The 27,948-nt window shown below is 48.4% G+C and overlaps 1 protein-coding gene across 8 annotated transcripts in view; it reads left to right on the top strand.

Annotated features, from left to right (window-relative positions):
- RBM39 (RNA binding motif protein 39) overlaps nt 1-27,948 on the top strand; it is a 564,082-nt gene that overhangs the window by 214,174 nt on the left and 321,960 nt on the right. For all 8 annotated transcript variants that reach the window (XM_085619028.1, XM_085619029.1, XM_085619035.1 and 5 more), the window contains one exon: nt 9,365-9,502. In XM_085619028.1, coding sequence (XP_085475154.1) covers nt 9,365-9,502 — 138 coding nt within the window. The remainder of the gene's footprint in view (nt 1-9,364; nt 9,503-27,948) is intronic.

Here is a 27,948-nt window from a genome sequence, read left to right as displayed (position 1 = left end):
GTGGGTCAGGGACATCATTCAACATGGGTACTGTCTGGAACTCACTTCCACTCCACCCAACATACCACCAAGCACCGTCCTATGTCAGCCGAACACTTAGATTTACTCCAGCAAGAAGTGCTTGCTATGCTCGCAAAAGGGGCCATAGAAGTAGTGCCCATCGCCCAGCAGGGCACAGGGGTGTACTCTCTGTACTTCTTGATCCCAAAAAAGGACGGCTCGCTCAGACCTATCCTAGACCTGCGACCCCTAAACCTATATATACTTTCGGAGCATTTCCATATGCTCACCCTCCAACAGGTTCTCCCACTACTCAGTCAGGGGGACTTCCTAGCTACGCTAGACCTGAAGGATGCATACTTCCACATACCAATACACCCTTCACACAGGAAATACCTCAGTCACTATTCAAGGGAATCACTATCCGTTCAAAGTTCTCCCCTTCGGAGTAACAACAGCACCCAGGGTCTTTACCAAGTGCCTGGCGACAGTAGCCGCGCATCTGCGAAGACAAAATATTCACGTCTTCCCTTATTTGGACGACTGGCTAGTTCAGGCCAAGTCAGCACAACAATGTGCCACCCACATGTCCCACACCATCCACCTTCTTCACGATCTGGGATTCTCACTAAATTACCCAAAATCAAGTCTCCAACCTGCGCACGTACAACAGTACTTAGGCGCGACAATCAACACTCTGGCTGCCACAGCTCAGCCAACTTTAGTGAGAATCGACAGCATACAACTGCTGATCTCAAAATTCCAATCTCCACACTCCCTTCCGGCGCGAGTGTTCATGCAGTTAATAGGCATGATGGCCTCCTGCATTTTCAAAGTCCCACACGCGAGACTACATATGCGCCCGCTTCAGGAGTGCTTAGCACGTCAATGGAATCAGGCTCACGGGCAACTAAAAGACCTAGTGTTGGTGAGCGGTCGGGCATACAACTCTCTGCATTGGTGGAATCCACAAAACCTTTGCAAGGGCCGACCGTTCCAAGAGCCTGTTCCACAAATAATACTGACAGCGGACGCGTCTCTCCAAGGATGGGGAGCTCATGTACTCAATTACACAGTGCAGGTACTATGGACTACACAACAAAAGAAGATGCACATCAACCTTCTGGAACTGATGGCAATCTTCCTGGCAATGAAAGCATTCGAAGTACACCTGTGCAACAAGGTCGTGTTGATCCGGACGGACAACATGACTGCCATGTACTACATACAGAAGCAGGGAGGAACACACACTCCACAGTTGTCTCATCTGGCTCAGAGCATGTGGAAGTGGGCCATTCAGAGGAACATATTCCTCATGGCGGAACACCTCCCAGGCAAGGACAACCAGAATGCGGATCTGCTCAGCAGACACAGCCACCAGATGCACGAGTGGGAGTTACACCCATCAGTACTCCAACCGTACTTCCAGCAGTGGGGTCATCCAGAGATAGACCTATTCGCCACAAGGGAAAACGCAAAATGCCAAAGCTTTGCCGCCAGGTTCCCACATCCACAGTCGCAGGGCAATGCGATATGGATGAACTGGTCCGGCAGATTTGCATACGCTTTTCCCCCAGCGCCGTTGATACCGCTGGTGGCACGCAAACTGCGACAGCACTCACTGACACTAATCCTGGTTGCTCCAACATGGGCACGCCAGCCATGGTACACCACCTTTCTGGAACTTTCCGTGGTGCCGCATCAAAGGCTGCGGCTCAAACCCGCGCTTTTGACGCAGAACCATGGAGAAATTCAGCACCCAGATCCGCAACAGCTGAACCTGGCAATCTGGCTCCTGAAGTCCTAGAGTTTGGCTACCTAAACCTGCCACCTGACTGTATGGAGATCATTAAGGAAGCTAGGAGACCCACTACCAGAGCTTGCTATGCAGCCAAATGGAAGAGGTTTGTCATTTATTGCAACAACAATGACATTAACCCGCTAGACGCATCTATTCAGAACATAATCTGCTATCTATTACACCTATACCGATGCAATCTGGCATACACCTCGATACGTGTCCATTTAACCGCAGTAGCAGCCTATCTCCAAAACAGGCAGCACCTCTCTTTATTCAGAGTGCCTGCCATCAAAGCCTTCTTGGAAGGACTTAAACGGGTGATTCCCCCAAGGCACCCCCCAGCACCGGTGTGGAACCTCAACTTGGTCCTCACCAGACTAATGGGTCCACCCTTTGAACCTCTCCATTCATGTGAGATTCAATTCCTCACCTGGAAAGTGGCTTTCCTGGTTGCCATCACTTCCTTAAGGAGAGTTAGTGAACTCCAGGCACTAACCATTCAGGAGCCATTTATACAAGTTCACGCAAACCGGGTCGTACTACGTACCAACCCCAAATTCATGCCTAAAGTAATATCGCAGTTCCACATGAACCAAACCATTGAACTGCCTGTTTTCTTTCAAAACCCACAAAATGTCGCTGAGAGGATGCTCCACACACTAGATGTAAAGAGGGCCCTCATGTACTACATTGACAGAACTAAAAACTTTAGGAAAACTAAACAACTCTTCGTTGCCTTCTCTCCACAACACAAGGGCAACGCCATTTCCAAAGCAGGTATAGCCAGATGGATCGTTAAATGTATACAAATTTGTTATCAGAAAGCTAAACGCACATTAACGATTCCCCCACGAGCCCACTCAACACGAAAGTTAGGGGCGTCCATGGCTTTCCTGGGAAACATTCCTTTACAGGAAATATGTAGAGCAGCCACATGGTCCACTATACATACATTTACCAAACACTACTGTGTAGATGTACACTCAAAACAGCAGGCAGCTGTAGGACAGGCTGTTCTCAAAACTCTTTTTCAGACTGCTGCAGCTGGCACGGGTAGCCGCCGCTAATAGGAGGTACTGCTGTGTATTCTATGCACAGATATGAATTCAGCAGCCCACATGCCTCGAACTGAATATGCTACTTACCAGTATGCATCTGTTCTTGGCATGTAGGGCTGCTGACATTCATATCGCCCACCCTCCTCCCCGGCGCCTGTAGCAGCTGCAGCTCTCAGAATTACTGTATAGCATGGTCATCACTTCCTGTATCTACTCCATCACTGCCACAATGGCGAAAAACAATCTGGGGATGGAGAGGATGCCCATGCGCACTGTGGTCCAGGGGAGGAGTCACCCATCTCAGGATACTTCGAAGACTCTTCCATGACAACAATGTGCAATCATCCGGACCCAACACTAGGCGGCGATCTATGCACAGATATGAATGTCAGCAGCCCTACATGCCAAGAACAGATGCATACTGGTAAGTAGCATATTCAATACTGAAAGTGGATACATTGAAAAAGGAAAATACTAAAGAACGCCTAGGGTTAAAAAAAAACAGAAAAGAGGGAAAAATGAACCCGAAGATGGCGCCCTAAGGTGGGACTTGCGCAGGAAGTATGCCGACGTCACGAGAAGTACACCAAATGGTGGGATGTCGACGCCCACCTGGGCTACGGAAAAAAAAGACAAAACAAAGACTACGATTCCGGACCCAACCACCAGACCGCGGAATAATGCACAGCATAGTGAATCCAGAAAGATCTTCAAGCTGCAAAACTACACCGACAGGTAAGAAACTATTCGTTACTTCGCTACCTACAAAGAGGAAAACAGAACATTTACCACATGCACCGATTCCTCTAAAGAAAATGCACATGGCCACTAATACGTCGCCGCCACCACCATTACCCCCCCCCCCCCCACCAATAACCCTAACTCCGGAGGACCTAGCTACCTTTTGGCTCTAAGCCCCTGGGACTCCCATGAGTAGAGGCTCTACTCAAAACCTACCTCTAATCCCTGGCAGCAGCCCGGAACCGCGAACCCAGCACACTCTGCACCAGCCAAGCCTGGCCAGTGCCGGAGTGAACAAAGACCACGAGGACGACCCCACGGCGACTGTGACCCCGAGTCACGGCACCCAAGGACCTCCCTCGACACTCCTGAAGAAGCCTGCAGCCTCAGAACAAGGTGCCCCCCCAACCGCGATCAACAGAGGGGAAGATTTCCCGACACCAAAAGGCACCCCTGCACGCGGCACCCCGTGGCCCCCTGTGCCCAATCCCGGGGTACCTACCTATCTTCCAACTACCCAACTTAACTCTCGAAGTGGTGGTGGCACCTGAAGAGTCCTCGTCCCCGAGCTTGCAGTATTTTTCTAAACCGGAGATTTCCATTGAAATCAATTGAGCGCCCGAAGGCTCAAAAGCACCCTGCACCCAGCCGCCCGAGTGGCCCTGGCAGTGAAAACTCTACACCTACCTACTTCCCCACTTGCCCTGAGTAAGTGACCAGGAGCCCAGCTCCCACAGCCGCTTGGCTTGCCAGTCAGCAGCCACCAACCAAGGCCCCCCTATCCCTCATAGGATAACATTGGGCCTAACTCTCTCTGCACCCGGCCGCCCTAGAGTCGCTGAGGGTGAACCAACTGTACCTACCTGACCCTGGGGGACCCCTGAGTCTATGCCCAGAACCTCAACTCTGCCAGTCGAGTACTTACCCTTAAACCGATAACTCCTCATAGGGTAACATTGACTGGCTTTTTCTTGAAATTTCTTCTAAGTGTGGACTTTCCAAATCTTAAAATATTCACCAAAAATCAGCCGAGTAACGAAAACAAAATTACTCACCTGCTCTTAGGTGAGCTCCCAGTGCTGGATCTTGGTGCCCAGCACGGACTATGAAAAATACTTACAACTGTACTTACCCGTAACCCAATTTTCTTCCATAGGATATCATTGACTGTTTTCTTTGAAATTTCTTCCAAGTGTCGATTTCTGCAATCTTTAAATATTCTTCAAAAATCGTATAATATCTGAAAACGTAATTACTTACCTGTTTTGGATAAAGGTCCCAGTACTGAGTCTAGGCACCCAGTACTGGATTACAAAAGTAACGAGAACATACTGTACCTGCAACTTGAATTTTCTTCCATAGGGAATCATTGACTGTTTTCTTTGAAATATTTTCTAAGTGTCAACTTTTAAAATAGCTAAATATTGTTTAAAAATCATCACAGTAATTAAGTCGACTTTCATCACTTGATTCTGAGTACTGACCCAGGACTGAATCTAGGATCCAGTCCTGGAATTCCAAAAGTAATCTAAAAAGTAATCTGTTGCAAATAACTTGAATTTTCCATTGAGCTCAATGCATTGTTTAAAATAGTTGCCTATTGCAACCACTTGTAACTGTTTACAAAAGTCATTTGTACATTGCAAAAATATCTATATGAGACATCTCATTCTGAGAAAGTATATTTTAAATCCAAGTATTGGCTCTAAAATAAAACAAGCATATATTTTTTATATATAAACCATTGGCCTAGAGTTCAGTTATTGAGTGTGTGAGACCATTTGCTGACTGAGTGTGTACAACAAATGATTTACACTGTCCTCTGATACTACCTTACTGCTCGACCAAGCTACCACTTTAGAGAGTATGGTTATATCTAACTTTAGCCTCTGTCAAACCCTGGGGGACTGTGGACTCTGTACACCCTGTATCTATTAAGGAACAGAATATACAGAGCCACTTTCTCACAGTGGGCAAGACAATTTATCCAGTATGGGTATTGCCTGTTACTTATACTTACTTCTACCACTCCCAACATTCCTCCCAAACAGCGTCTAATGTCATCAGAACACCTGAAGCTTCTCAAAACAAGAGGTTCTTGCACTATTACAAAAACATGCAATAGAGCCAGTTCCCTTGCCTCATCAAGGTACAGGGATCTATTCCCTTTATTTTCTCATTCCAAATAAGGACAGCTCTCTCAGGCCAATAATGGACCTCAGAGCACTCAACTTCTACATCCAACCGGACCACTTCCACATGGTCACTTTACAACAAGTGCTTCCACTACTTCAGCAAGGCGACTTTCTCTCCACCCTAGATCTAAAGGACACCTACTTCCACATTCCCTTTCATCCCGCTCATAGATAATATCTCAGGTTTGTGGTAGATGGTCAACACTACCAATTCAAAGTTCTACTATTCGGGGTCACCACAGCACCCAGAGTTTTCACCAAGTGCTTTGCAGTGGTTGCAGCCCACTTAAGAAGACAACACATTAATGTCTTCCCCCTATCTGGACGACTGTCCCATAAAAGCAAAGTTGCACAACAGCTGTGTTCAACACACGCTCAGCACAATACAACTGCTTCACAGTCTGGGATTCACCATAAATCTGTGCAAATCCCACCTACAACCGTCCAGAATACAACAATACCTAGTAGCTACAATAAACACTTCCACAGCCCTAGCATATCCCAGCACAGGAAAAGTGCTATACGAGCGCTAGTCCAAAAAGTACAGCCGCAACACTCACAATATGACAGCAATGTATTACATACAAAAGCAAGGAGGAACACACTCCCTGCAGCTCTCACACCTAGATCAGAGCATATGGAGATGGGCCATACCGCAAAAGATAAACCTCCTTGCAGAACATCTCCCAGGCATACGCAATCAGATTGCTGATCTGCTCAGCCATCAAGCACAGCAGATCCACTAATGGGAACGTCATCCTCAAGTTCTTCTTCCATTCTTTCGTATGTGGGGACACCCAGAAATAGATCTGTTTGCCACACACCAAAATGCATAAACTTCGCATCCAGGTACCCACACCCATTGTCCAAAAGCAATGAGATATGAATAAACTGGTCAGGCAAATTTGCCTACACTTTTCCTCCTCTCCCACTCATTCCGTTAGTGGTTCGGAAACTCAAACAACATTCCCTGACAATGATCCTAGTTGCTCCAACATGGGCAAGGCGACCATGGTTCACAACTCTATTGGAACGATCAGTAGTACCACGTCAAACTACACCTCTCACCCAAACTGCTGACACGGAACCATTGTGAGATAAGACACTCCGATCCCAATCAACTCAAAATGGCGATCTGGCATCTGAGATCTTAGAGTTCGGCTAGCTCAATCTCCCACCAGAATGTATGATCGTCATCAAAGAAGCTAGACTCCCTACAACAAGGACATGCTATGCAGCAAAATGGAAGCGATTCGTCATTTATTGCACGCACCTCACAAACCCATTAGGTACTTAGATTCAGAACATCTGTTACCTCTTGCATCTACAACAATGTAACCTAGCGTATACATCTATTAGGTTACATCTAGGCACCATAGCCCCCTACTTGCAAAACAGACAACCCTTGTCTTTGATTCGAGTTCCTGCTACCAAAGCTTTTATGGAAGGACTTAAAAGAATAATTCCACCAAGAGCTCTGCTCTGTCCGGTGTGGAACCTTAATGTAGTCCTTACCAGACTAATGGGTCTGCCTTTTGAACCTCTCCACAAATGCGAACTACAGTTTCTCACTTGGAAAGTAGCCTTTCTAATTGCTGTCACATCTCTCAGAAGAGTCAGTGAACTCCAGGCATTAACCATACAAGAACCATTTTTACAGATCCATCATAATAAAGTGGTTCTTAGGACTAACCCCAAATTTTAACCAAAGTAGTATCTGCCTTCCATATCAACCAGTCTGTTGAACTGTGTTCTTTCCGCAACCAGAATCAGTGGCAGAACAAGATCTACACACCTTAGATGTTAAGAGGAATCATTTACTACATTGAAAGAGCAAAATCATTTAGAAAGACCAAACAACTTTTTGTGGCTCTCTCCCCACCTCATAAAGGTAATCCTATACCCAAGACCTGAATTGCAAGGTGGATTGTAAAATGCATACAAATATGCTACATCAGAGCCAAACACACATTAACTATTCCCCCTAAAGCTCACTCTACACGCAAACTAGGGTCTTCTATGGCATTCTTATGGAACATTCTTCTAGATTACATATGCAAAGCAGCAACTTGTGCTATACCACACACCTTCACAAAACACTATTGTGTAGATGTGCAGGCAAAACAACAACCTAGTGTGGGCCAGCCTGTATTAAGAACACTATGTCAAACTACTGCAACAGATGCAAGTAGCCACCGCTAAGAGGTAACTGCTGTATAGTCTATGCAAAGTGTACAATCTGCAGCTCATTTGCCTCGAACGGAAAATGCTACTTAACAGTATGCATCTGTTCTTGGCATGTAGAGCTGCAGAGTTGTACACGCCACCCCGCCTCACCGGATACGTTTATCTGTTCCAGTATTATCTTACTTAGATACATTACGCATGGACATCTTTCTATTTCCCACTACTCCATCTAACCCTACGTGGCAAAAACAATCTAATGATGGAGCTGATGCCCATGTGCACGGTCGACTGAAGGAGTCACCACCAACCTCATGACTACAAGAATTCTTCGAAGACCAAAACATGCAAACATCCGAGCCCAACAGATGGCGATCTATGCAAAGTGTACAACTCTGCAGCTCTACATGCCAAGAACAGATGCATACTGATATATAGCATTTTCCTTCTTCTCTTTACCTTAATTCGCGTAGTGGCAGCATTAAACTAGGCGAATGTCCTCTAAGCAGGTCTGTCCAATGAAGACAGGCAGCAAGGAGCAGCTTCCCAGATACAGTACTGCCCAATCTATATACCAGATGTCTGAATAGCCAAAGATTAGCAAGAAAGGCGTGGATGGATGTAGAATATAAATGACCGCATGCGTAAAGGCAATACATGTTGATTTCCCATGGTCTGATTTCATTGTAGTTTGTATGTGTATTTTGAGTGATTGCTCTAAATGCAAATCCATGTGATCTACCTTTTCCAAGCTGTAGCTTAAATGCTTTCTTGGTTTCCCTGATACGACAAAGGTCACCAGGCCAATTGTCTGGTGTGCCTCACCAACACCCAGTCAGTTCATGAATACATTATCCTTACTCAACCTCTTGCCATAAATCTGACAGTCGGCTGGAACACTCTAAACTTGCAGCCAGCAACATGTTTGGGTCCTGAAAAGAGCATAAAAAGATCAGACTCTTACAAACATTCAGATTCGTTGGATTTCTAACCAGTACTGCAGGGTTGCCTGGAAATGGAGATCGACATATCTGAATGTTGGGGAAGACAGAGGCGTTCTCATGGACATGTATATAAAGCTATTGTTTGCTGCCATTGGCAGAGATTGGACACCTTTAATGCTCTCAAACCTGATCTAGATACTTTTGAACCTCAGAGTGCTGGTCTTAATTTGTGAAGCTGTGTCGACTGTTTTTTCACGTTATTGGAAGGCACGGTCTTGGTGCAGTGGTAGATTAATGGATGGTAAGCAGGGTGGGGACATTTCTGTACACCAGCAAACGTGTCTCCGGGGGTGGTGATGAAGTTTGAAATGTGGAAGTTGTTGACCGAAGTTGGGAGGTATGAATCCCAACGCATAATCTGTATAATTGTTTTCTTCTCAGGCAGAGAAGAATAGAGCAGCAGCAATGGCTAATAACCTTCAGAAAGGAACTGCTGGGCCAATGAGACTTTATGTGGGATCGTTACACTTCAATATTACGGAGGACATGCTGCGTGGAATCTTTGAGCCATTTGGAAGGGTGAGCATCTTTTTTAGTTTACTTCCATACCTACAAAATCCCATATGTAAAACAGTTTCCCAATTTTAGGTCGAGCATTCGAGACCTCTTGTATATACTTTAGTATATACTTATATGTGTATGTACTTTGTGAGCTCTGGAGATCAGCCCTAGGGCTGGTCTGCTTCCGCTTAGGGACTTTTTGTTTTTTTGTTCAACTGCCTTTATTTGTGTCTTGATAGTAAACGACCAGCAGAGGTCAGTAAAATACCAGAATTGCTTTCTATTAAGGGACCTTTTATTTTCTGGCAACTGCCTCTATTTAACTTACTTGATAGAAAACGGCCAGCAGAGGTCAGTCAAATTTTAAGAATAACTTTAGCATTCTCTAGATTCCAGTTCAAAACATTTTCTTCCACGAGCACCCGTAGACGATATTTTTTCCAAATTTTGTATTTTTGGTGATAGGACCACCGAAGGCCCTGATTTTATATTAAAAACAGAGCTTTGGACTATACCATTTCTCACAAAGGCAATATTTCTCTCCATGTGTTCCCATACCTGGCGTGTCATGCAGTTTGGTGCTTACTTTACCTCCATGTTAAGGAACAGTAGATGTTTCAGCACCCAGGCTAATGTGCTGCAAAGCTAAATACATATAAGGTCCCAAAGGCGAGACCGATTGCATTGCAAATACTTGTATATAAAGCTTTCAAAATCTTGGTGTCCAAATCTTTTTTTCTAATGCTATAGCTGGGAGAATAGTCGGATTTGTAAGGAGCACATTAAAATTTCAGTAAAGCAGAGTCTCGGACATTTACCATCCTTTGACTCTTGTCTGCATCCTGAAAAAACTTGTATTCTGGTGTCCCCAGACTTCTCATTCTGGTATTCCAGATGCTTATGTTGCTTGAGGCCATCCTTGCGACCAGAGAAGCACATTATGTTTTTTAATTAATTTTATTAAGCAATTTCACAGCATAAAGCAGTTCGAGGCATGTGGGCTGCTGAATTCATATCTGTGCATAGATCGCCGCCTAGTGTTGGGTCCGGATGTTTGCACGTTGTTGTCCTGGAAGAGTCTTCGAAGTATCCTTGGATAGGTGACTCCTCCCCTGGACTACAGTGCGCATGGGCATCCTCTCCATCCTCAGATTGTTTTTTTCCGCCATTGGGTTCGGATGTGCTATCTTAGCTCAAGTTAGGAAAAAAATTTTGTCGAGGCCTTTAGTTCGCGTCGGTACTGTTTATCGATCGGTTTTCGATACTCTCTGTTAGTTTACTAACTTCCAGCACCGACTTTGTTCGCATTTACCTGTCCATCAACTACTTCGACGATGGAATCGAGGACGCCATTCAAAAGGTGTCCGGTATGTAATGCGAAGTACCCACACATCGACGTCCATCCGGTGTGCAACAAATGCCTTTCGCCGGACCACGACGAGTCGACATGTATGGCCTGTGCCCGGTTCCGTTCAAAGAAGACTCTGCGGAATCGTCGAGCGGCGAGGCTCGAAGCGCAGCACGCGGCACCGGCCCCAGCTGACATCTTCGACGACGCGGACGACGTCGAAGAAGTAGAAGTCTTACCCTCCAGTCCCGTTTCCGACCAAGAACCCGGATCGGACGAGGCCGACGAGTCACTCTTCCACAGAGGTGAAGACGACACCGAGGTAGGAGACGACGAGGAGGCCTTAGGGGCCGAAGAGAGTAGCTCCGATGATGAACAAGGCCTACCTGTTCAAACCGAGAATTCACCAGTGCCACAGACTATGGCTCCGGTCGAGGGATCGCCTTCGGGCCTTACCCGAGACCTATCACGCAGTCCTTCGGCCCCGCCCTCGGGCCCGGCCTCGGACGTTCAGCGGCAGCCATTACCGCTTAAGCCAGCTGGTTTCCCTTCCACGAAACCGAAACCGAAAGCTGCTCAGGTTCCTACGAAACCGAAACTGAAAGTGGCGCTAGTCGGATCGAGGCCTTCAACACCTTCGACGCCGGCGCACCGTGTCGGCACCGACCGCACCAAGGGGGACTTCGGTGCCGAACTCGAGACGGGCGACATGGGAGTCGACAAACGGAAGAAGGCCATCGGCGCCGAAAAACCTGCTCGGTTACCGGCGTCGACGCCACCGACACCGAGGGCCGTCCCGCCTGCTACGCCTCGCAGCACCCCCTCGACGACACCGAAACCTCACGTGTCGAAGACGTCGACGGTGATCTCCGCACCTCGGCTCGATGCACCACGGGCGCAGAAGATATCTGCAGCCGCCTCGACGACCCTGGCGGGGGCCACGACCTCTAAGGCGCCCCGAGTACGGCCTGGCGCAATGCCAGGCTGCAAAACCAAGGCTGCCCTCCAGGACCAGTCGGGTTCGATCGATCCAGCGGTTTCGTCGGTGCCGACCAGCATTACCTTCGGCTTGCCTCCATCCACAATCCCGAAGGCGTTTCAACTCAGGACACAGGCCACCAAAACTGCGGTTACGCCTGTCGAGCCGTCACCGTCACGCGTCATCGACGCCGACACTGGCAGGATGATTCTCCACGACCGAAGGATAACTTCGGAACCGCCATTGGAACCTTTCAGGATCCCGCTAAAGAGGAAGCTGCCTGTGGACACAGAACCTCTCCTGTATGAACCCTTTCATTCACCCTACCAGGATCCACACCGGGCCTCCCCCACACGCTCCGACACGGATGCATTGGAGGACTACATGGGTGAACAAGTCCCCTACCATGTGGACACGGACCCTGATGACCAGCAGGACCCTGACCAAACTTGGGGCGACCCTGCAGACCCCAGTGCACCTCTTGATGCACAGGACCCACAACTATATGGGGCAAAAACGTCACCCACAGAGGATACTGCGGCGTTCAACGCTCTGATTGAACGGGCGGCGAACAACCATGATGTACAGCTTCACTCTGATATCATCGAAGATGACTTTCTAATGGACACCTTTGCATCCTCAGAAAGACATGTAAAGACTCTGCCAATGTTGAAGGGGGTCCTTAAGCCAGCCACTGACATTTTCAGGGAACCCACCAGGGCACGAGTGATAAACCCCAGGATCGATAAGAAATACAGATCAGCACCTGGGGATCCTACTTACATCAGAGGACAATTACCACTCGACTCCATCGTTGTGGCGAATGCCCGCAAGAGGGCACACTCGCAGACAACGGGTGACGCTCCTCCCCCGGACAAGGAGTCCAAGGTGCTGGAGACCTCCGGCAAGCGAGTTGCCGCACAAGCTGCAAGCATATGGCGCATAGCTAACACTCAAGCGCTCCTCGCCCGCTACGATAGGGCGCACTATGACACAATGGAGCAACTCCTTCAACACCTCCCTGACCCCTACAAAGAAGGTGCAGAAATCCTTATCAGAGAGGGACAGCTACTCACAAATGCTGCCATCAAATGTGCACTAGACGCTGCTGACACGGCTGCCAGGGCCATCAACACTAGCGTCATCCTACGACGTCACGCCTGGCTACGTATCTCAGGATTCAAGCCTGAGGTACAAAACAATATCCTTAATCAGCCTGTCAACCCCGACTTTTTGTTCGGGCCTGAGGTTGACGCCACCCTCGAGAAGATAAAAAAGGACACGGACACTGCAAAGTCCATGGGCGCCCTACAAACTCAGTCCTTTCGGAGCGGCTCCTTTCGTCGCCCCGGAAACAAGGGAGCAGGCAGAGGACAGGGGTCACAACAAACATATAACAAGGGTAATACGCAGACCACCTACGATAAGAACACCCGAGGTGGCTATCGTGGCTCCAGTACCAAGGGCAGAGGACGTGGCTACGGCAACACCAGGTCCTCCCCCAAGAACAAGCAGTGACGCCCTCTCCCTTCCTCCCGACCACATAACACCTGTCGGGGGAAGGCTACAACGGTTCCTGTCCACGTGGAACTCCATCACCACGGACAGGTGGGTCAAAGATATTATAAAATACGGTTACTGTCTGGAGTTAACTTCCACTCCACCCACAATACCACCAAGAAACCGTCCTATGTCTTCAGAGCACTTGACGCTCTTACAGCAAGAGGTAGAAAGTATGCTTCTAAAAGGCGCTATCGAGGTCGTACCCGTCCACGAGCGGGGCACGGGGGTTTACTCCCTCTACTTCTTAATTCCAAAAAAGGACGGGTCGCTCAGGCCTATATTAGACCTGAGACCCCTGAACCAGTACATTCTTTCGGAGCACTTTCACATGCTCACTCTACAGCAAGTCCTTCCGCTTCTCCAGCAGGGAGACTTCCTAGCATCACTGGACCTCAAGGATGCGTATTTTCACATACCCATCCACCCCTCACACAAAAAATACCTCAGGTTCACTGTTCAGGGGCAGCACTATCAGTTCAAAGTCCTTCCCTTCGGCGTGACAACAGCGCCCAGGGTTTTCACAAAGTGCCTAGCTACGGTGGCGGCACATTTACGGAGACAGCACATACACGTCTACCCCTACCTAGACGACTGGCTCGTTCAAGCGAGATCGGCCCAGCAATGTGCAAGCCACGTGTCCCGTACCATTCACCTTCTTCACAGTCTGGGATTCTCACTAAATTACCCAAAGTCTCATCTCCAGCCCGCACACGTACAACAGTACCTAGGTGCGACTATAGACACTCTGGCGGCCACAGCTCAGCCAAGTTTAGTGAGGATCAACGGCATACAAGCGCTGATCTCCAAGTTCAGACCCAACCACTCGCTTCCAGCGCGAGTGTTTATGCAGTTGATAGGCATGATGGCCTCCTGCATCTTCATAGTCCCGCACGCGAGATTACATATGCGCCCACTTCAGGAGTGCCTAGCACGTCAGTGGAATCAGGCTCAAGGACAGTTGAAAGACCTAGTGTTGGTGAGCGGTCGGGCATACAACTCTCTGCATTGGTGGAATCCACAAAACCTTTGCAAGGGCCGACCGTTCCAAGAGCCTGTTCCACAAATAGTACTGACAGCGGACGCGTCTCTCCAGGGATGGGGAGCTCATGTACTCCACTACACAGTGCAGGGACTATGGACGACACAACAGAAGAAGATGCACATCAACCTTCTGGAACTGATGGCAATCTTCCTGGCCATGAAGGCTTTCAAAGTACATCTGTGCAACAAGGTCGTGTTGATCCGGACGGACAACATGACCGCAATGTACTACATACAGAAGCAGGGAGGGACACACTCTCCACAGTTGTCTCATCTGGCTCAGAGCATGTGGAAGTGGGCCATTCAGAGGAACATGTTCCTCATGGCGGAACACCTCCCCGGCAAGGACAACCAGATGGCGGATCTGCTCAGCAGACACAGCCACCAGATGCACGAGTGGGAGTTACACCCATCGGTACTCCAACCGTACTTCCAGCAGTGGGGTCACCCAGAAATAGACCTATTCGCGACAAGCGAAAACGCAAAATGCCAAAGCTTCGCCGCCAGATTCCCACACCCGCAGTCGCAGGGCAATGCGATATGGATGAACTGGTCCGGCAAATTTGCGTACGCTTTTCCTCCAGCACCGTTGATACCGCTGGTGGCTCGCAAACTCCGACAACACTCCCTGACACTCGTCCTAGTTGCTCCCACGTGGGCACGCCAGCCGTGGTACACCACCTTCCTCGAACTTTCCGTGGTACCGCATCAAAGGCTGCGGATCAAACCCGCGCATTTGACGCAGAACCATGGAGAGGTTCAGCACCCAGATCCGCAACAGCTGAACCTGGCGATCTGGCTCCTGAAGTCCTAGAGTTTGGCTATCTCAATCTGCCACCTGACTGTATGGACATCATCAAGGAGGCCAGGAGACCCACTACAAGAGCTTGCTATGCAGCCAAATGGAAACGGTTCGTCATTTATTGCGGTAATAATGACATTAACCCGCTGGACGCATCCATCCACAACATCATATGTTACCTCTTACACCTATACCGATGCAATCTGGCGTACACCTCTATACGGGTCCATTTGACCGCAATATCAGCCTATCTGCAAACCAGGCAGCACCTCTCTCTCTTCAGAGTGCCTGCCATCAAAGCATTCTTGGAAGGACTCAAACGAGTCATTCCACCTAGTCACCCACCGGCTCCAATGTGGAACCTCAACTTGGTCCTCACACGCCTGATGGGTCCACCCTTTGAACCTCTACACTCATGCGAGATTCAATTCCTTACCTGGAACGTAGCCTTCCTGGTAGCGATCACTTCCCTAAGAAGAGTTAGTGAACTCCAGGCACTAACCGTTCAAGAGCCATTTATTCAGGTTCACGCCAACAGGGTCGTACTACGTACCAACCCCAAATTCATGCCCAAGGTAATATCGCAGTTCCACATGAACCAGACTATTGAACTGCCCGTTTTCTTCCAAAACCCACAAACTGTTGCAGAGAGGGCATTACATACACTAGATGTACGGAGGGCCCTCATGTACTACATCGACAGGACTAAACCCTTCAGGAAGACAAAACAACTGTTCGTTGCCTTTGCCCCACACCACAAAGGTAACGCCATCTCCAAAGCAGGGATAGCCAGATGGATAGTTAAGTGTATTCAAATCTGTTATCAAAAGGCAAAACGCACATTAACTATTCCACCACGAGCCCACTCAACACGCAAGTTGGGGGCTTCCATGGCCTTCCTAGGAAACATTCCCCTGCATGATATATGCAGAGCAGCCACATGGTCCACTACACACACATTTACAAAACACTATTGCGTAGATGTGCAGTCAAAACAGCAGGCAGCTGTAGGACAGGCTGTTCTCAAAACACTTTTTCAGACCGCTGCAGCTGGCACGGGTAGCCGCCGCCAATAGAGGGCACTGCTATGTATTCTATGCACAGATATGAATTCAGCAGCCCACATGCCTCGAACTGAATATGCTACTTACCAGTATGCATCTGTTCTTGGCATGTAGGGCTGCTGACATTCATATCGCCCTCCCTCCTCCCCGGCGCCTGTCGCAGCTGCAGCTCTCAGAATTATTGCAAGCATGGTCATCACTTTCTGTATCTACTCCATCACTGCCACAATGGCGAAAAACAATCTGAGGATGGAGAGGATGCCCATGCGCACTGTAGTCCAGGGGAGGAGTCACCTATCCAAGGATACTTCGAAGACTCTTCCAGGACAACAACGTGCAAACATCCGGACCCAACACTAGGCGGCGATCTATGCACAGATATGAATGTCAGCAGCCCTACATGCCAAGAACAGATGCATACTGGTAAGTAGCATATTCATTATGAAAGCATATTAACTGCTGCTGTTACTACAATAATGAAAACATGTCTTACAAAAATGGACTCCAATCATATGACCCTAACTCTTGTGCCAATAAGGCAATAGAACGTGGATGAAGGGGGTGAGAGGGAGAGAAGGAAAATCAGTACAAAGTAGTTATGAAACTGTTGAAAGTCATTCCACTTAAAACCTTGGCTAATGACTGAACATAACACTACACAGCATTACAAGAGTAAAAGAACAAGTTCACTTAAAAGCCTTGTTCGTGGAGAGACCCATGACCCACGTCCGTCTTTCTGCTGGGCATCAATCTTGCATAAGTCGAGGCAGCTTGAAAAAAAGAAGCTAGTATGTGTTGCTGTAGATACACATGCTGAGCAGATTTTCCATCTATTCTTCTTAAACAATTTGAATAGCTTAGTTTAATATTGAGGGTATGACACATGAATTGTTCTACATCAGCTGACTAACTTGCATACTCCCATCTAGCGTTAGGCTTGGACGTTAGCAAGTTGTTTGTTTCAAATCTCTTGAGTCAAATGATACAGTGTGATTTGTCCTCTTGTTGTGCATTACGCATGGCCACGGAATCCCAAGTGGTTTCCTGCCATTGGGTTAGGATGTTCACGGGGTGCACTTGGAAGACATATTCTTTGAAAGCTTTTTTTTGGCTCTGCCTGTTTGGTGACACCATTTTGGTCTGCATTGAGGATCCTCACCGATAGTCCGAAAAGTGCCATTCCCACCAGCGTCCTGGGACCCAGAACTCTTCTATTTATATACACACCCCTACGAGAATATATATATATATATATATATATATATATATATATAGCTCTTTGCTCAGGGCGGTGCGTAGTACCCCCGGTAGGGCAACCGGTACAAATGAGCAACAAGAGACCTCTGAGCCCAGAGGTCAGGAGAACATGCACTCACTCGGAATCCAGTCGTTTTAGTTGCAGTTCGTTTTAATTCTGAACCAAATTCATCAGCAAACAAGCCAAACACTGGCCCAACGCGTTTCTGTTCTGACTCGAACCTTGATCACGGGTTACCAACAAACTGACCTGACTTTATTTATATTTTTGCCATCACTTCCTGTTTCAAAATTTGCAAAGCATTCTGGTCATTGTAGTGCATTTGAATTGCACATTATGCTGGTGAATTACAAAAATACCTAATTGGTACAATAACATATGGAGAAAAGAGGAAAGTCACGGATGAGTTTGTCATTAATACAATTCTTAACAACGCACTTTCACAATTAACAATGTCCGATTATTGTGATGATTTGGGAACTCAACTTTTAAACTCGAGATACAATTAGACCTGCAGTTCTGGATTATAAATACCCACTAGTGGGTATGTCAAGAGCATGGCATTCACACAGTATATTGAGGCTATATTGACCCTCCATTTCGAAATTGAACACAGGGTACTATACACGACTATAGAATCACATCCCTCTAGTGGGTGTTAAAACATTGTACATTTTAGATGTGCCAAAATTGGCTGATTGGACCCATTTGTACAAAATTAATGTAATAGCAAATAACTATTGAAGCCTTGTACTACTGTGTCATGTATAGATTACAACTGCAGTTATAGTCCGATAATTTCTTGAGAATGATTTATAATGAGTTCACAAATGTACAAAAAGTTCCTCATCCTGATTTAAGCCATAAGGAGTCAGAGTTCTGAATGAAACAATGTGCTTGGACTCCTTTTGACGGAGAAGTTTTTCTCGGTTGCCTCCGCGTTCCAAATATGGAACTTGTTCAATGGCGTAGTACCGAAGCAGTTCCCATTTGCTTTCATGCATACTTTCCATGTGCTTGGCGATTGCATTAGAGCGATCTAAGTTCACAGTAGCTCTAATGTGTTCCAGGATTCTTTTTTTGATTTCACAGATTGTACTGCCTATATACTTCAACTTGCATGGACATTCGACCACATACACCACATATTTACTTTTGCAGGAGATGTGTTGTTGAATTTTCCATTTTTCACCTTTTCTGCCCGCAACCTCTTTTTTTTTTCGGAATGCCAATTTTGCACGCCTTGCAATTCTTGCACGGCCAAAAACCCTCTGTTGGTCCATGGTTTCTGTGGTTTGGATTTGAAGTGACTGCGAGTCAGTTTATCACCTAAATTAGGTGCTCTCCTGTATGTGACGTTAGGGTGATCCCCTATGAGGTCTGCGATGGTGGTGTCTAGTTTTAGGATGCCCCAATGTTTTTTCAAGATGTGAACCAGATCACTGGTTTCAGTAGAATAAGTTGTTATAAGGCGTATTTTTGTGAAGTCTTCCTGGTTTGTCTTTTGTTTGTTTTTAAGTATCTCTGTGCGATTTCTTTGTTTTGCCTTTTTTAGACTTGTTTGAATTATCCTGCCAGGGTATTTTCTTTTTTCAAATCTAGCTTTCATTGCTCTGCTGTGGTTTTCAAATTAGTTGTCTGCGGAACAGTTCCTGCGTACTCTTAAGAATTCCCCATAAGGAATGTTCCATTTTTGATTGATGGGATGGAAACTGTCCGCATGCAGGACTGAGTTTGTGGCTGTTTGTTTTCTAAAAAGGGTGTTTTGTATCGTGTTGTTTTGCACATATATTTCAATATCAAGAAATGAGATTTTGTTTGAACTTATCTCATAAGTGAATTGCAAGTGAGTTTCATTGTTGTTCAAGATTTGGAAATATGTTGCAAATTCTTCATTGGTGCCATCCCATATTATAAACAAGTCGTCGATGAAACGCCACCATGCGATGATTTTTTGCACATGTTTGTCGTTTTCACAGTTCCATGCGATTTTCTGTTCAAACCACCCCATTACCAGATTTGCAAAATTTGGAGAAAAGGAAAAGCCCATGGCTGTACCCTTCAATTGTTGGAAATGTTTTTTATTAAAGGTGAAAATGTTATTTTGCAAGCACAGAGTAATCATTTGTAGCAACATGGTGGTGTTCTGTTTGTATTGGATATTTATTTTGCCTAAAAAGAAACTGCATGCTTTTAGGCCTATGTCATGTTCTATACTTGTGTATAGAGAGACTACGTCCATTGACACAAGTTTATATTACTGGTTCCAAGGTATTCCTTCAAGTTTTTGCAGGAGGTCAGTTGTGTCTCTGAGGTAGCTGGTGAGATCTTTTACATTGGGAGCTAAGAAGTAGTCAATGTAGTTGGAGATGGGTTCCATGATTGAACCATTGGCAGAGATGATAGGTCTGCCGGGTGGTCTGATTAAGCGTTTGTGCACTTTCGGTAAAAAGTAGATTGTAGCTTCAATAGGATGTGACACTGTTAAATATTTTCTTTCCTCTTCGTCTATCAGACCCTCATTGAACCAATCATTGAGATGTTTATTGATATTATTTTCAATTTCTTTGGTTGGATTGGTATTGAGTTCTTTGTAACATGATTCATCTTGCAACTGACGGTTTCGATTTGACCGGTGCTGGGTTTGGTTTTGATTTCACTGAAGCGTCTGCAGTCTTTCGATATTTCTGGCTCCTTTGAAATGTTCGAAGCCGGGCCTTCAGGCGGGGCTGTAGAACGATCTGACCGATCTTGGGTAAGGCCCGCAGGCGATCCCTCGACCTGAGCTGTATCGAGACTGTTTCCCTCGGCCTCCGCATCGACGCATTGGCCTAGCTCCTCGCCAGAGCTATCTTCCTCGGCCCCAAGGGCCTCATCGCCGTCTCCTACCTCGTCGACGTCTTCGTCCTCGAAGATCACCTCATCATCGTCGTCTTATTGGGATTCCTGCTCCGAAGCATGGCTCGAGTCTGTCTTCGAGGCTCTCGACTTCTTCATCCTCGGTGCTGAATATGTTAACCGGGTTAGGCGCCGATTGTTTGGCCTCCAATCTAGCCGCCCATCGATTCCGAAGTGTCTTCTTTGACCGGAACCGGGCGCAGGCCATACACCTGGACTCATCATGATCCGGTGATAAACCTTTGTTACACACCGGATGGACATCGATGTGTGGATATTTCGCATGACATAAAGGACATCTCTTGAAGCAAGGGAGTCCTCGATTCCATCCTCGTCGATCGATGTGTGGACCGAAACTCGGTCCGAGAAGGGTGAATTGGTCCAAGAACAGGTAATACTAAGTTACCGATACCAAACGCAAACAATACCGACGAAACCGAAAGCCTTTTGGCCTGAAATAAAGTTTTCCTAACTTGAGCTAAGATAAGCACATCCGAACCCAATGGCGGAAAAAAACAATCTGAGGATGGAGAGGATGCCCATGCGCACTGTGGTCCAGGGGAGGAGTCACCTATCTCGTGATACTTCGAAGACTCTTCCAGGACAACAATGTGCAATCATCCGGACCCAACACTAGGTCTCCAATCCGTCGACACTGAAAAAGGACGTCGGAGCCGACCAAAGAAAGAAGGACTTCGGTACCGAGAAACAGAAGAAGGCCCTCGGTCCCGAGAAGACGCAACGGCCTATGGCACCGAAGGTTGGGGCACCAACCACCAAGGTCAAGGCGGTCGATCAGACTACATCGACACCGAAGAGTGCCAAACTATCGGATCAACAGGTCGTCGGTCCCAAACTTCGGATCGAAAGCCCGAAGGCTGGTAAGAAACCGGAGACCGCGTCGAGGCCTGTCTCCACAGAGCCTATCGGTTCCAAAGCACCGTCTGCGTTCACGTTGCAACAGGTGTCGGAGTCCCTAAAGCGCATCAGGGAACGGGCCACCCTCGAACCGAAAACGGATCCCGAACCGCACAAGGTCACCAAGGCTCACTCGGCACCGATCAAGTTTGGATTGCCACCACCAGGGGCACCGAAGATGTTCGAACTTCGGAAGAGTATCAAACCACCACGACCGGTGTCCACGGAAAGAACCGATGTCGAGGACTCACAGGACCTGTTTATCGACACCGATACTGGTAGGCTGTTGTTCCGCAAGCGGAGAATTGTCCCAGAAAAGGCTTTGGACTCCTATAAGATTCCACTAAAGAGGAAAATGGCGTCAGGATCGACACCAGTGCTTGTAGAAACATTCCAAACCTATCATCAGGAACCACCCTCCTTTTCTCCCACACACTCGGAGGCGGATGCAGGAGAGGACTATATTGGGGAGGATACCACTTATCCTGTGGATAATGACCCTGATGACCAACAGCAAGACCAAGATCAAGCATGGGGAGACCCTAATGACCCAGGAGACCCACAAAATGCTCCTGACACTCATCTTTATAATATCAAACCATCTCCAACTGAAGATACTGCCGCTTTTAACGCCCTCATTGAAAGGGCGGCTGCCAATCACGGAGTGGAACTTCATTCTGACTCTGTGGAGGAGGATTTCTTGGTGGACACGTTCTCCGCATCAGAAAGAACGGTCAAGACTCTACCAATGTTAAAAGGGGTTATTAAACATGCTAAGGACATCTTTAAGGAAACAACCAGGGCGCGGGTATTGAACCCGAGAATAGAGAAGAAATACAAACCAGCCCCCGGAGACCCAATGTACATTAAGGGTCAATTGCCGTTGGACTCCATGGTAGTTTCTAATGCTCGCAAGAGAGCTAACTCGCAGACTACAGGTGATGCTCCTCCTCCAGACAAGGAGTCCAAAGTGCTAGAAACATCAGGCAAAAGGATAGCAGCACAAGCAGCAAACATCTGGCGCATTGCCAACACTCAGGCACTCCTGGCCCGATACGACAGGTCACACTACGACACCCTAGAAACACTGCTAGAACACCTACCAGATGAATACAAAGATGGAGCGGAGCTCCTCATCAGAGAGGGGCAACTCATTACAAATGCGTCCATCAAATGCGCACTAGATGCAGCTGACACTGCAGCAAGGGCAATCAACACTAGTGTGATGTTGAGGAGGCACGCATGGCTGAGAATTTCAGGTTTCAAACCCGAGATTCAAAATAACCTCTTGAATCAACCAGTCAACCCAGACTTTTTATTTGGCCCGAGGTTGATGCTACACTGGAAAAGATTAAAAAGGACACTGAAACTGCGAAATCTATGGGGGCTCTACAGTCGCAGCAGTTTCGGAGTGGCTCCTTTCGTCGCCCCGGGAATAGAGGAGCAGCTAGAGGTCAGGGGTCCCAGCAGCAGTACAGTAAAGGAGGTACCCAGAGTACCTATAATAAAAACAATAGGGGTGGATATCGTGGATCCAGCACCAAAGGCAGAGGACGAGGACACAACACCAGGTCCTCCGCCAATAACAAACAGTGACGTCTTGTCACTGCCCCCTGCCCACATAACACCGGTTGGGGGGAGACTCCAACAGTTCCTGCCAGTCTGGAGATCAATCACCACAGACCGGTGGGTCAGAGAAATTGTCCAGTACGGTTATTGTCTGGAATTAACATCCAATCCACCCAACGTACCACCAAGACACCGTCCTATGTCCGCAGAGCACTTGACATTATTGCAGCAGGAAGTACTAAGTATGCTGCAGAAAGGAGCCATAGAGCTCGTGCCTCTGGCACAGCGAGGGTCAGGGGTGTACTCTCTGTACTTCTTAATCCCAAAAAAAGACTGGTCTCTCAGACCTATACTGGACCTCAGACCTCTCAACCAATACATTCTGTCAGAGCATTTTCATATGCTCACCCTCCAGCAGGTTCTGCCGTTACTCAGTCAGGGAGACTTCCTAGCAACACTAGATTTAAAGGATGCGTATTTCCACATACCCATACACCCATCACACAAAAATTCTCAGGATCAGCATTATCAGTTCAAAGTACTCCCTTTCGGAGTAACAACGGCGCCCAGAGTCTTTACCAAGTGCCTAGCGACAGTGGCTGCACACTTACGGAGACAGCACATTCACGTCTTCCCTTACCTGGACGACTGGCTTGTTCAGTCAAAGTCAGCCCAGCAGTGTGCCAGCCACATATCCCACACCATTCACCTTCTTCACAGTCTGGGATTCTCCATAAATTATACAAAGTCACATCTCAAACCCGCCCACGTACGGCAGTACCTGGGCGTGACCATAGACACTCTGGCTGCCACAGCTCAGCCAAATTTAGCGAGAATCAACAGCATGCAACTGCTGATAAAAAAAAGTTCAGACCACAACACTCCCTTCCAGCGCGAGTGTTCATGCAGTTGATAGGCAGGAGTACTGCTTGTGGTGCCTTTCGTCGGACCACGATGTTGAAGATTGTGCATGCTGCAGGAGGATGAATCCTAAGGCGTTGAAAGAAAGGAAGACGAAGCTGTTTATGGCAAAGATCGGTAAGGAGAAGAGAGGGAGAAAGAAGAAGTCGAGGCCGGAGTCGTTGACTTCGAGGTAGTCGAAGTCAAGGAAACCTCACAAGAAAAGAAAACCTTCTTCACGACACCGGTCTTCGAAGAGCAGGAAGTCGAGGTCGGCTTCGCCCCGGCGACGTCGAAGTAATGACTTGTCTCCTTCTAAGTCTCCGGGTGGATCTCCTTCGCCGAAGCGGGCTCCAGCGCGTTCACCGGCGCAGTCCCTGGTGTCTCCGGTTCCAGTGGAGTCGCCTGTTTCGGATGGTGAACAGGAACAAGGGGAAGAGCCTACTCCGGTGCCTTAAGATTCTACGGCTCCAGTAGAGGACACTGTGGCACCGCTGCCAAGTACTCTGCAGAGGGATACAGGTTCTGTACCTTATCCTCAGTTTCCTGCTCCAGGTACTGACTCTACTCAGTTCTTGAATGCCATGTATGGTATTTTTAATAGGGCGGCCTTCCCATCCGGAGCACCAACTGGTCCTGTGGGTCCCATGGCGTATTAGTTAGGGGTGCTGCAGCATTACGCTCAGGTCCCCTTTATGCCCTGTCTGCCGATGACGCCTTCGTGGCAGTTTCCGGTGCCGTCTGGGGATCCGTCACGGCTTCGGCTGGATCGTCCTGCTTAAGAGCCTTCCTCGACGCCGTTGCCAACTCCATCGGCGCCGCGTCCGGCGCCGCCGACTCAGTCTGACGCCGCCGACTCTGTCTATGGCGCCGCCGACTCCTATACCTCTGGCTCCACGTACGACGTCTACGACGCCGGCTCCCAGGATTCAATCAAGAAGGGAGGCCCAAAGGGTATTGGAGGAAGGAAGGTATAGGGCAGAGGTAGAGGAAGGTGAGGTTGACACATCCTCTGATGAATTTGAGGGAATACAAGAGGCTAGTGGCCTGGATACGACCCCGGAGTGGGAGCACACCTCATCAAGATCCTCTCCACCACAAGAGCTGGCACCCTACCATACTGTTATTAAAAAGGCCGCAGAACTGTTAGATTTGCAGTTACCCTCAGTAGAGTATAAGTCGAACTTGCTGACGGAGGTGCTACACTCTCCAACTTCCACGTCAGAACCTTTACTGCCTTTTAATGAGGCCATCCTGGAACCTGTTTTGGAGGTATGGCGGAAACCACTTTCTTCTCCGGCGGTTTCCAGACAGGTGGCGAGAAGATACAGGGTGGCGCCTTGGGATCCGGATTTTCTATCTACACACCCGTCTCCAGAGAGCCTAGTTGTGCAGGCTTCCTGCTCAAAGCACGCTTCGGGGGCTTTCCCTCAGTCTCCCGCTGATAGGGAGTCCAAAAAGGTGGACCAGGCGGCTAAAAAGACTTTCTCTTCAGGAAGTATGGCACTAAAGTCTTTCAATGCCACGTGCTTGCTGGGTCGTTACGTGCATGCCTTGATGGACTCAATGAAGTCTTTAGTCCCTAAGCTGTCTGAGGGCGATAAGACGTCCTTCTTGGAGGTAGTTGCAGACACTCAGGCCGCTGCCAGACAGGTAATCCAATCCGGGCTGGATACGGCAGATTCGGTGGCGAGGATAATGGGCTCATCCATAGCCACAAGAAGGCAGGCATGGCTTCGTTCGTCTGGTTTCTCCGCGGATGTTCAGGCCACTTTAGTGGATTTGCCGTTTGATGGGCAGAAGTTGTTTGGAGAGAAGGCAGACTCTGCCCTACAAAGATTTAAAGACAGCAGGTTAACGGCTAAGTCTTTGGGTCTGCAAGCTCCTGCTAAGGGTTCTGGTTTTAAGAAGTCTAGAGGATTTGGAAGATCATCCTTTCGCTCCTTCCGACAGCCTCAGCAGCAGCAGCAGCAACAGCAGAATCCCCTCTATAGATCCTATAGAGGGAGACAAAGGGGTCGGAGAGGTTTTGGACGCAACCCCGCTTCTTCTTCCTCCTCCTCCTCTGCTCCCAATGAGGCTTCAGGGAAGCAGCCCTAGATCCCCCATCCCAGATCATGTAAGACCTGTGGGGGGTCGGGTGTCCTACTTTCTACGGGGTTGGAAATCAATCTGTTACGACAGACCTTTGGGTTTTGAACCTCGTAGAGACTGGGTACGCCCTTCCCTTTCGGGAGTTTCCTCCCCCCTTACCCTCCTTGCCAAGGTTACTGCTCGGAAGACCATCTGCTTCTCCTGCAGAAACAGGTTCTAGCTTTGCTTCAAAAGGGTGCAATAGAGGTGGTTCCGGAGCAGGAAAGGGGTCAGGGATGCTACTCCCGGTATTCCCTGATTCCCAAAAAGGACGGCAGATTGCGTCCGATACTGGACATCAGAATCTTGAACTTTTACCTGAAACAGGAGAAATTCAAGATGCTGACCCTTGCGCAGGTTCTTCAAGCGTTGCAGCAAGGAGACTGGATGGTGTCGCTCGACTTGCAGGATGCATACTTTCATGTCCCAATCCTGAAGTAGCACAGGAAGTATCTCCGTTTTACGGTTTGGTCGCAACACTACCAGTTTGCGGTCCTCCCGTTTGGTCTTACTACCGCACCTCGATTCTTCTCAAAGGTGATGGCAGTGGTGGCTGCTTATCTCAGGAGGTCGGGGATTCTAGTTTTCCCCTACCTGGACGACTGGCTTCTGAAGGCAGAGTCCCCAGAGATGGTGCAGCGTCATCTGCAGGTAACATCTCGGCTGTTATTCGACTTGGGTTTTTTGATCAATGTGCCCAAATCTCACCTGGTGCCCTCTCAACGCAACCTGTTCATAGGGGCGGTACTGGACACTACTGTGTGTCGAGAATTTCCTCCTCCACAAAGAATTCTCGACATTCAGGAGATGATCCCTTTATTCCACAATGGAGCGGTTGTTCTAGTTCTGAAGGTCCTTCGCCTGCTCGGTCTGTTCGCTTCCTGCATTCTGTTGGTCAACCATGCACGCTGGCACATGAGGGCGCTCCAGTGGTGCCTCTGCAAGCAGTGGTATCAGCACAACGGGGATCTCGGGGAGTCGATCAGGGTCTCCAGAGAAGCTGCAGCGGATCTATCTTGGTGGAGTGTGGAGGGCAATCTGTCGCAAGGAAAGCCCTTCCATCTGATTCCGTCGGTGGCCACAGTGATGACGGATGCCTCCACCCTAGGGTGGGGTGTGCTCATCTGCGGGATCTGGAGATCAAGGGTCTTTGGTCTCCAGAGGAAAGGTTGCTTCACATCAACCATCTGGAATTGCGGGCGATTCGTTTGGCGCTCAAGGCCTTCCTCCCTTCCCTTCGCGGTCAGTCTGTTCAAGTCCTGACGGACAACACTACTGCGATGTGGTATGTCAACAAGCAGGGAGGAGTGGGGTCTCTTTGTCTATGCAGAGAGGCCTTACGTCTATGGTCCTGGGCTCAGGACCATCAGATTAGTCTGATGGCAAATCTGGCCGGGGTGTTGAACGTACGTGCCGACAGTCTGTCGGCAGTTCTCCGCCGACCACGAGTGGAGGCTTCACCCAGAGGTGGTTCGTCACGTCTTTTGGATGTGGGGAATTCCTTGGGTGGACCTGTTCGCTACTCACGAGAATGCTCACTGCCCATCATTCTGCAGTCTCCAGTATCCAATGCAGGGAGCGTTGGGGGACGCGTTTCAGTTGAGTTGGGGCTCACGACTCCTTTATGCGTTTTCTCCCATACCCTTGATTCCTCGGGTTCTGAGGAAGATTCGCCAAGACCGGGCCCAAGTTATATTGATCGCCCCGGATTGGCCAAGAAGGGTGTGGTATACAGATCTTCTCCACCTCTCCTCATGCCCTCCGCTCCGTCTTCTTCTGAGGGCAGACCTCCTCTCGCAGTTGGAGGGGCAGGTTCTACACCCCCACCGCCAGAGCTTACACCTTCATGCCTGGAGATTGAACGGGGCAACCTGAATTCCTTCTCTCTTCCGCCTGATGTGGTGGATGGTTTTTTATCGGCCAGGCGACACTCCACCAAGTCCATTTACTCCTACAGGTGGTGGAAATTTGTTAAATGGTGTGGAGAGAGA

This window comes from Triturus cristatus, chromosome 7, assembly GCF_964204655.1.
Source record: "Triturus cristatus chromosome 7, aTriCri1.1, whole genome shotgun sequence".
Classification (NCBI taxonomy): domain Eukaryota; kingdom Metazoa; phylum Chordata; class Amphibia; order Caudata; family Salamandridae; genus Triturus; species Triturus cristatus.
Note: the sequence above shows the minus strand (reverse complement) of the source record. Positions and strands in the feature narration are given on the sequence as shown.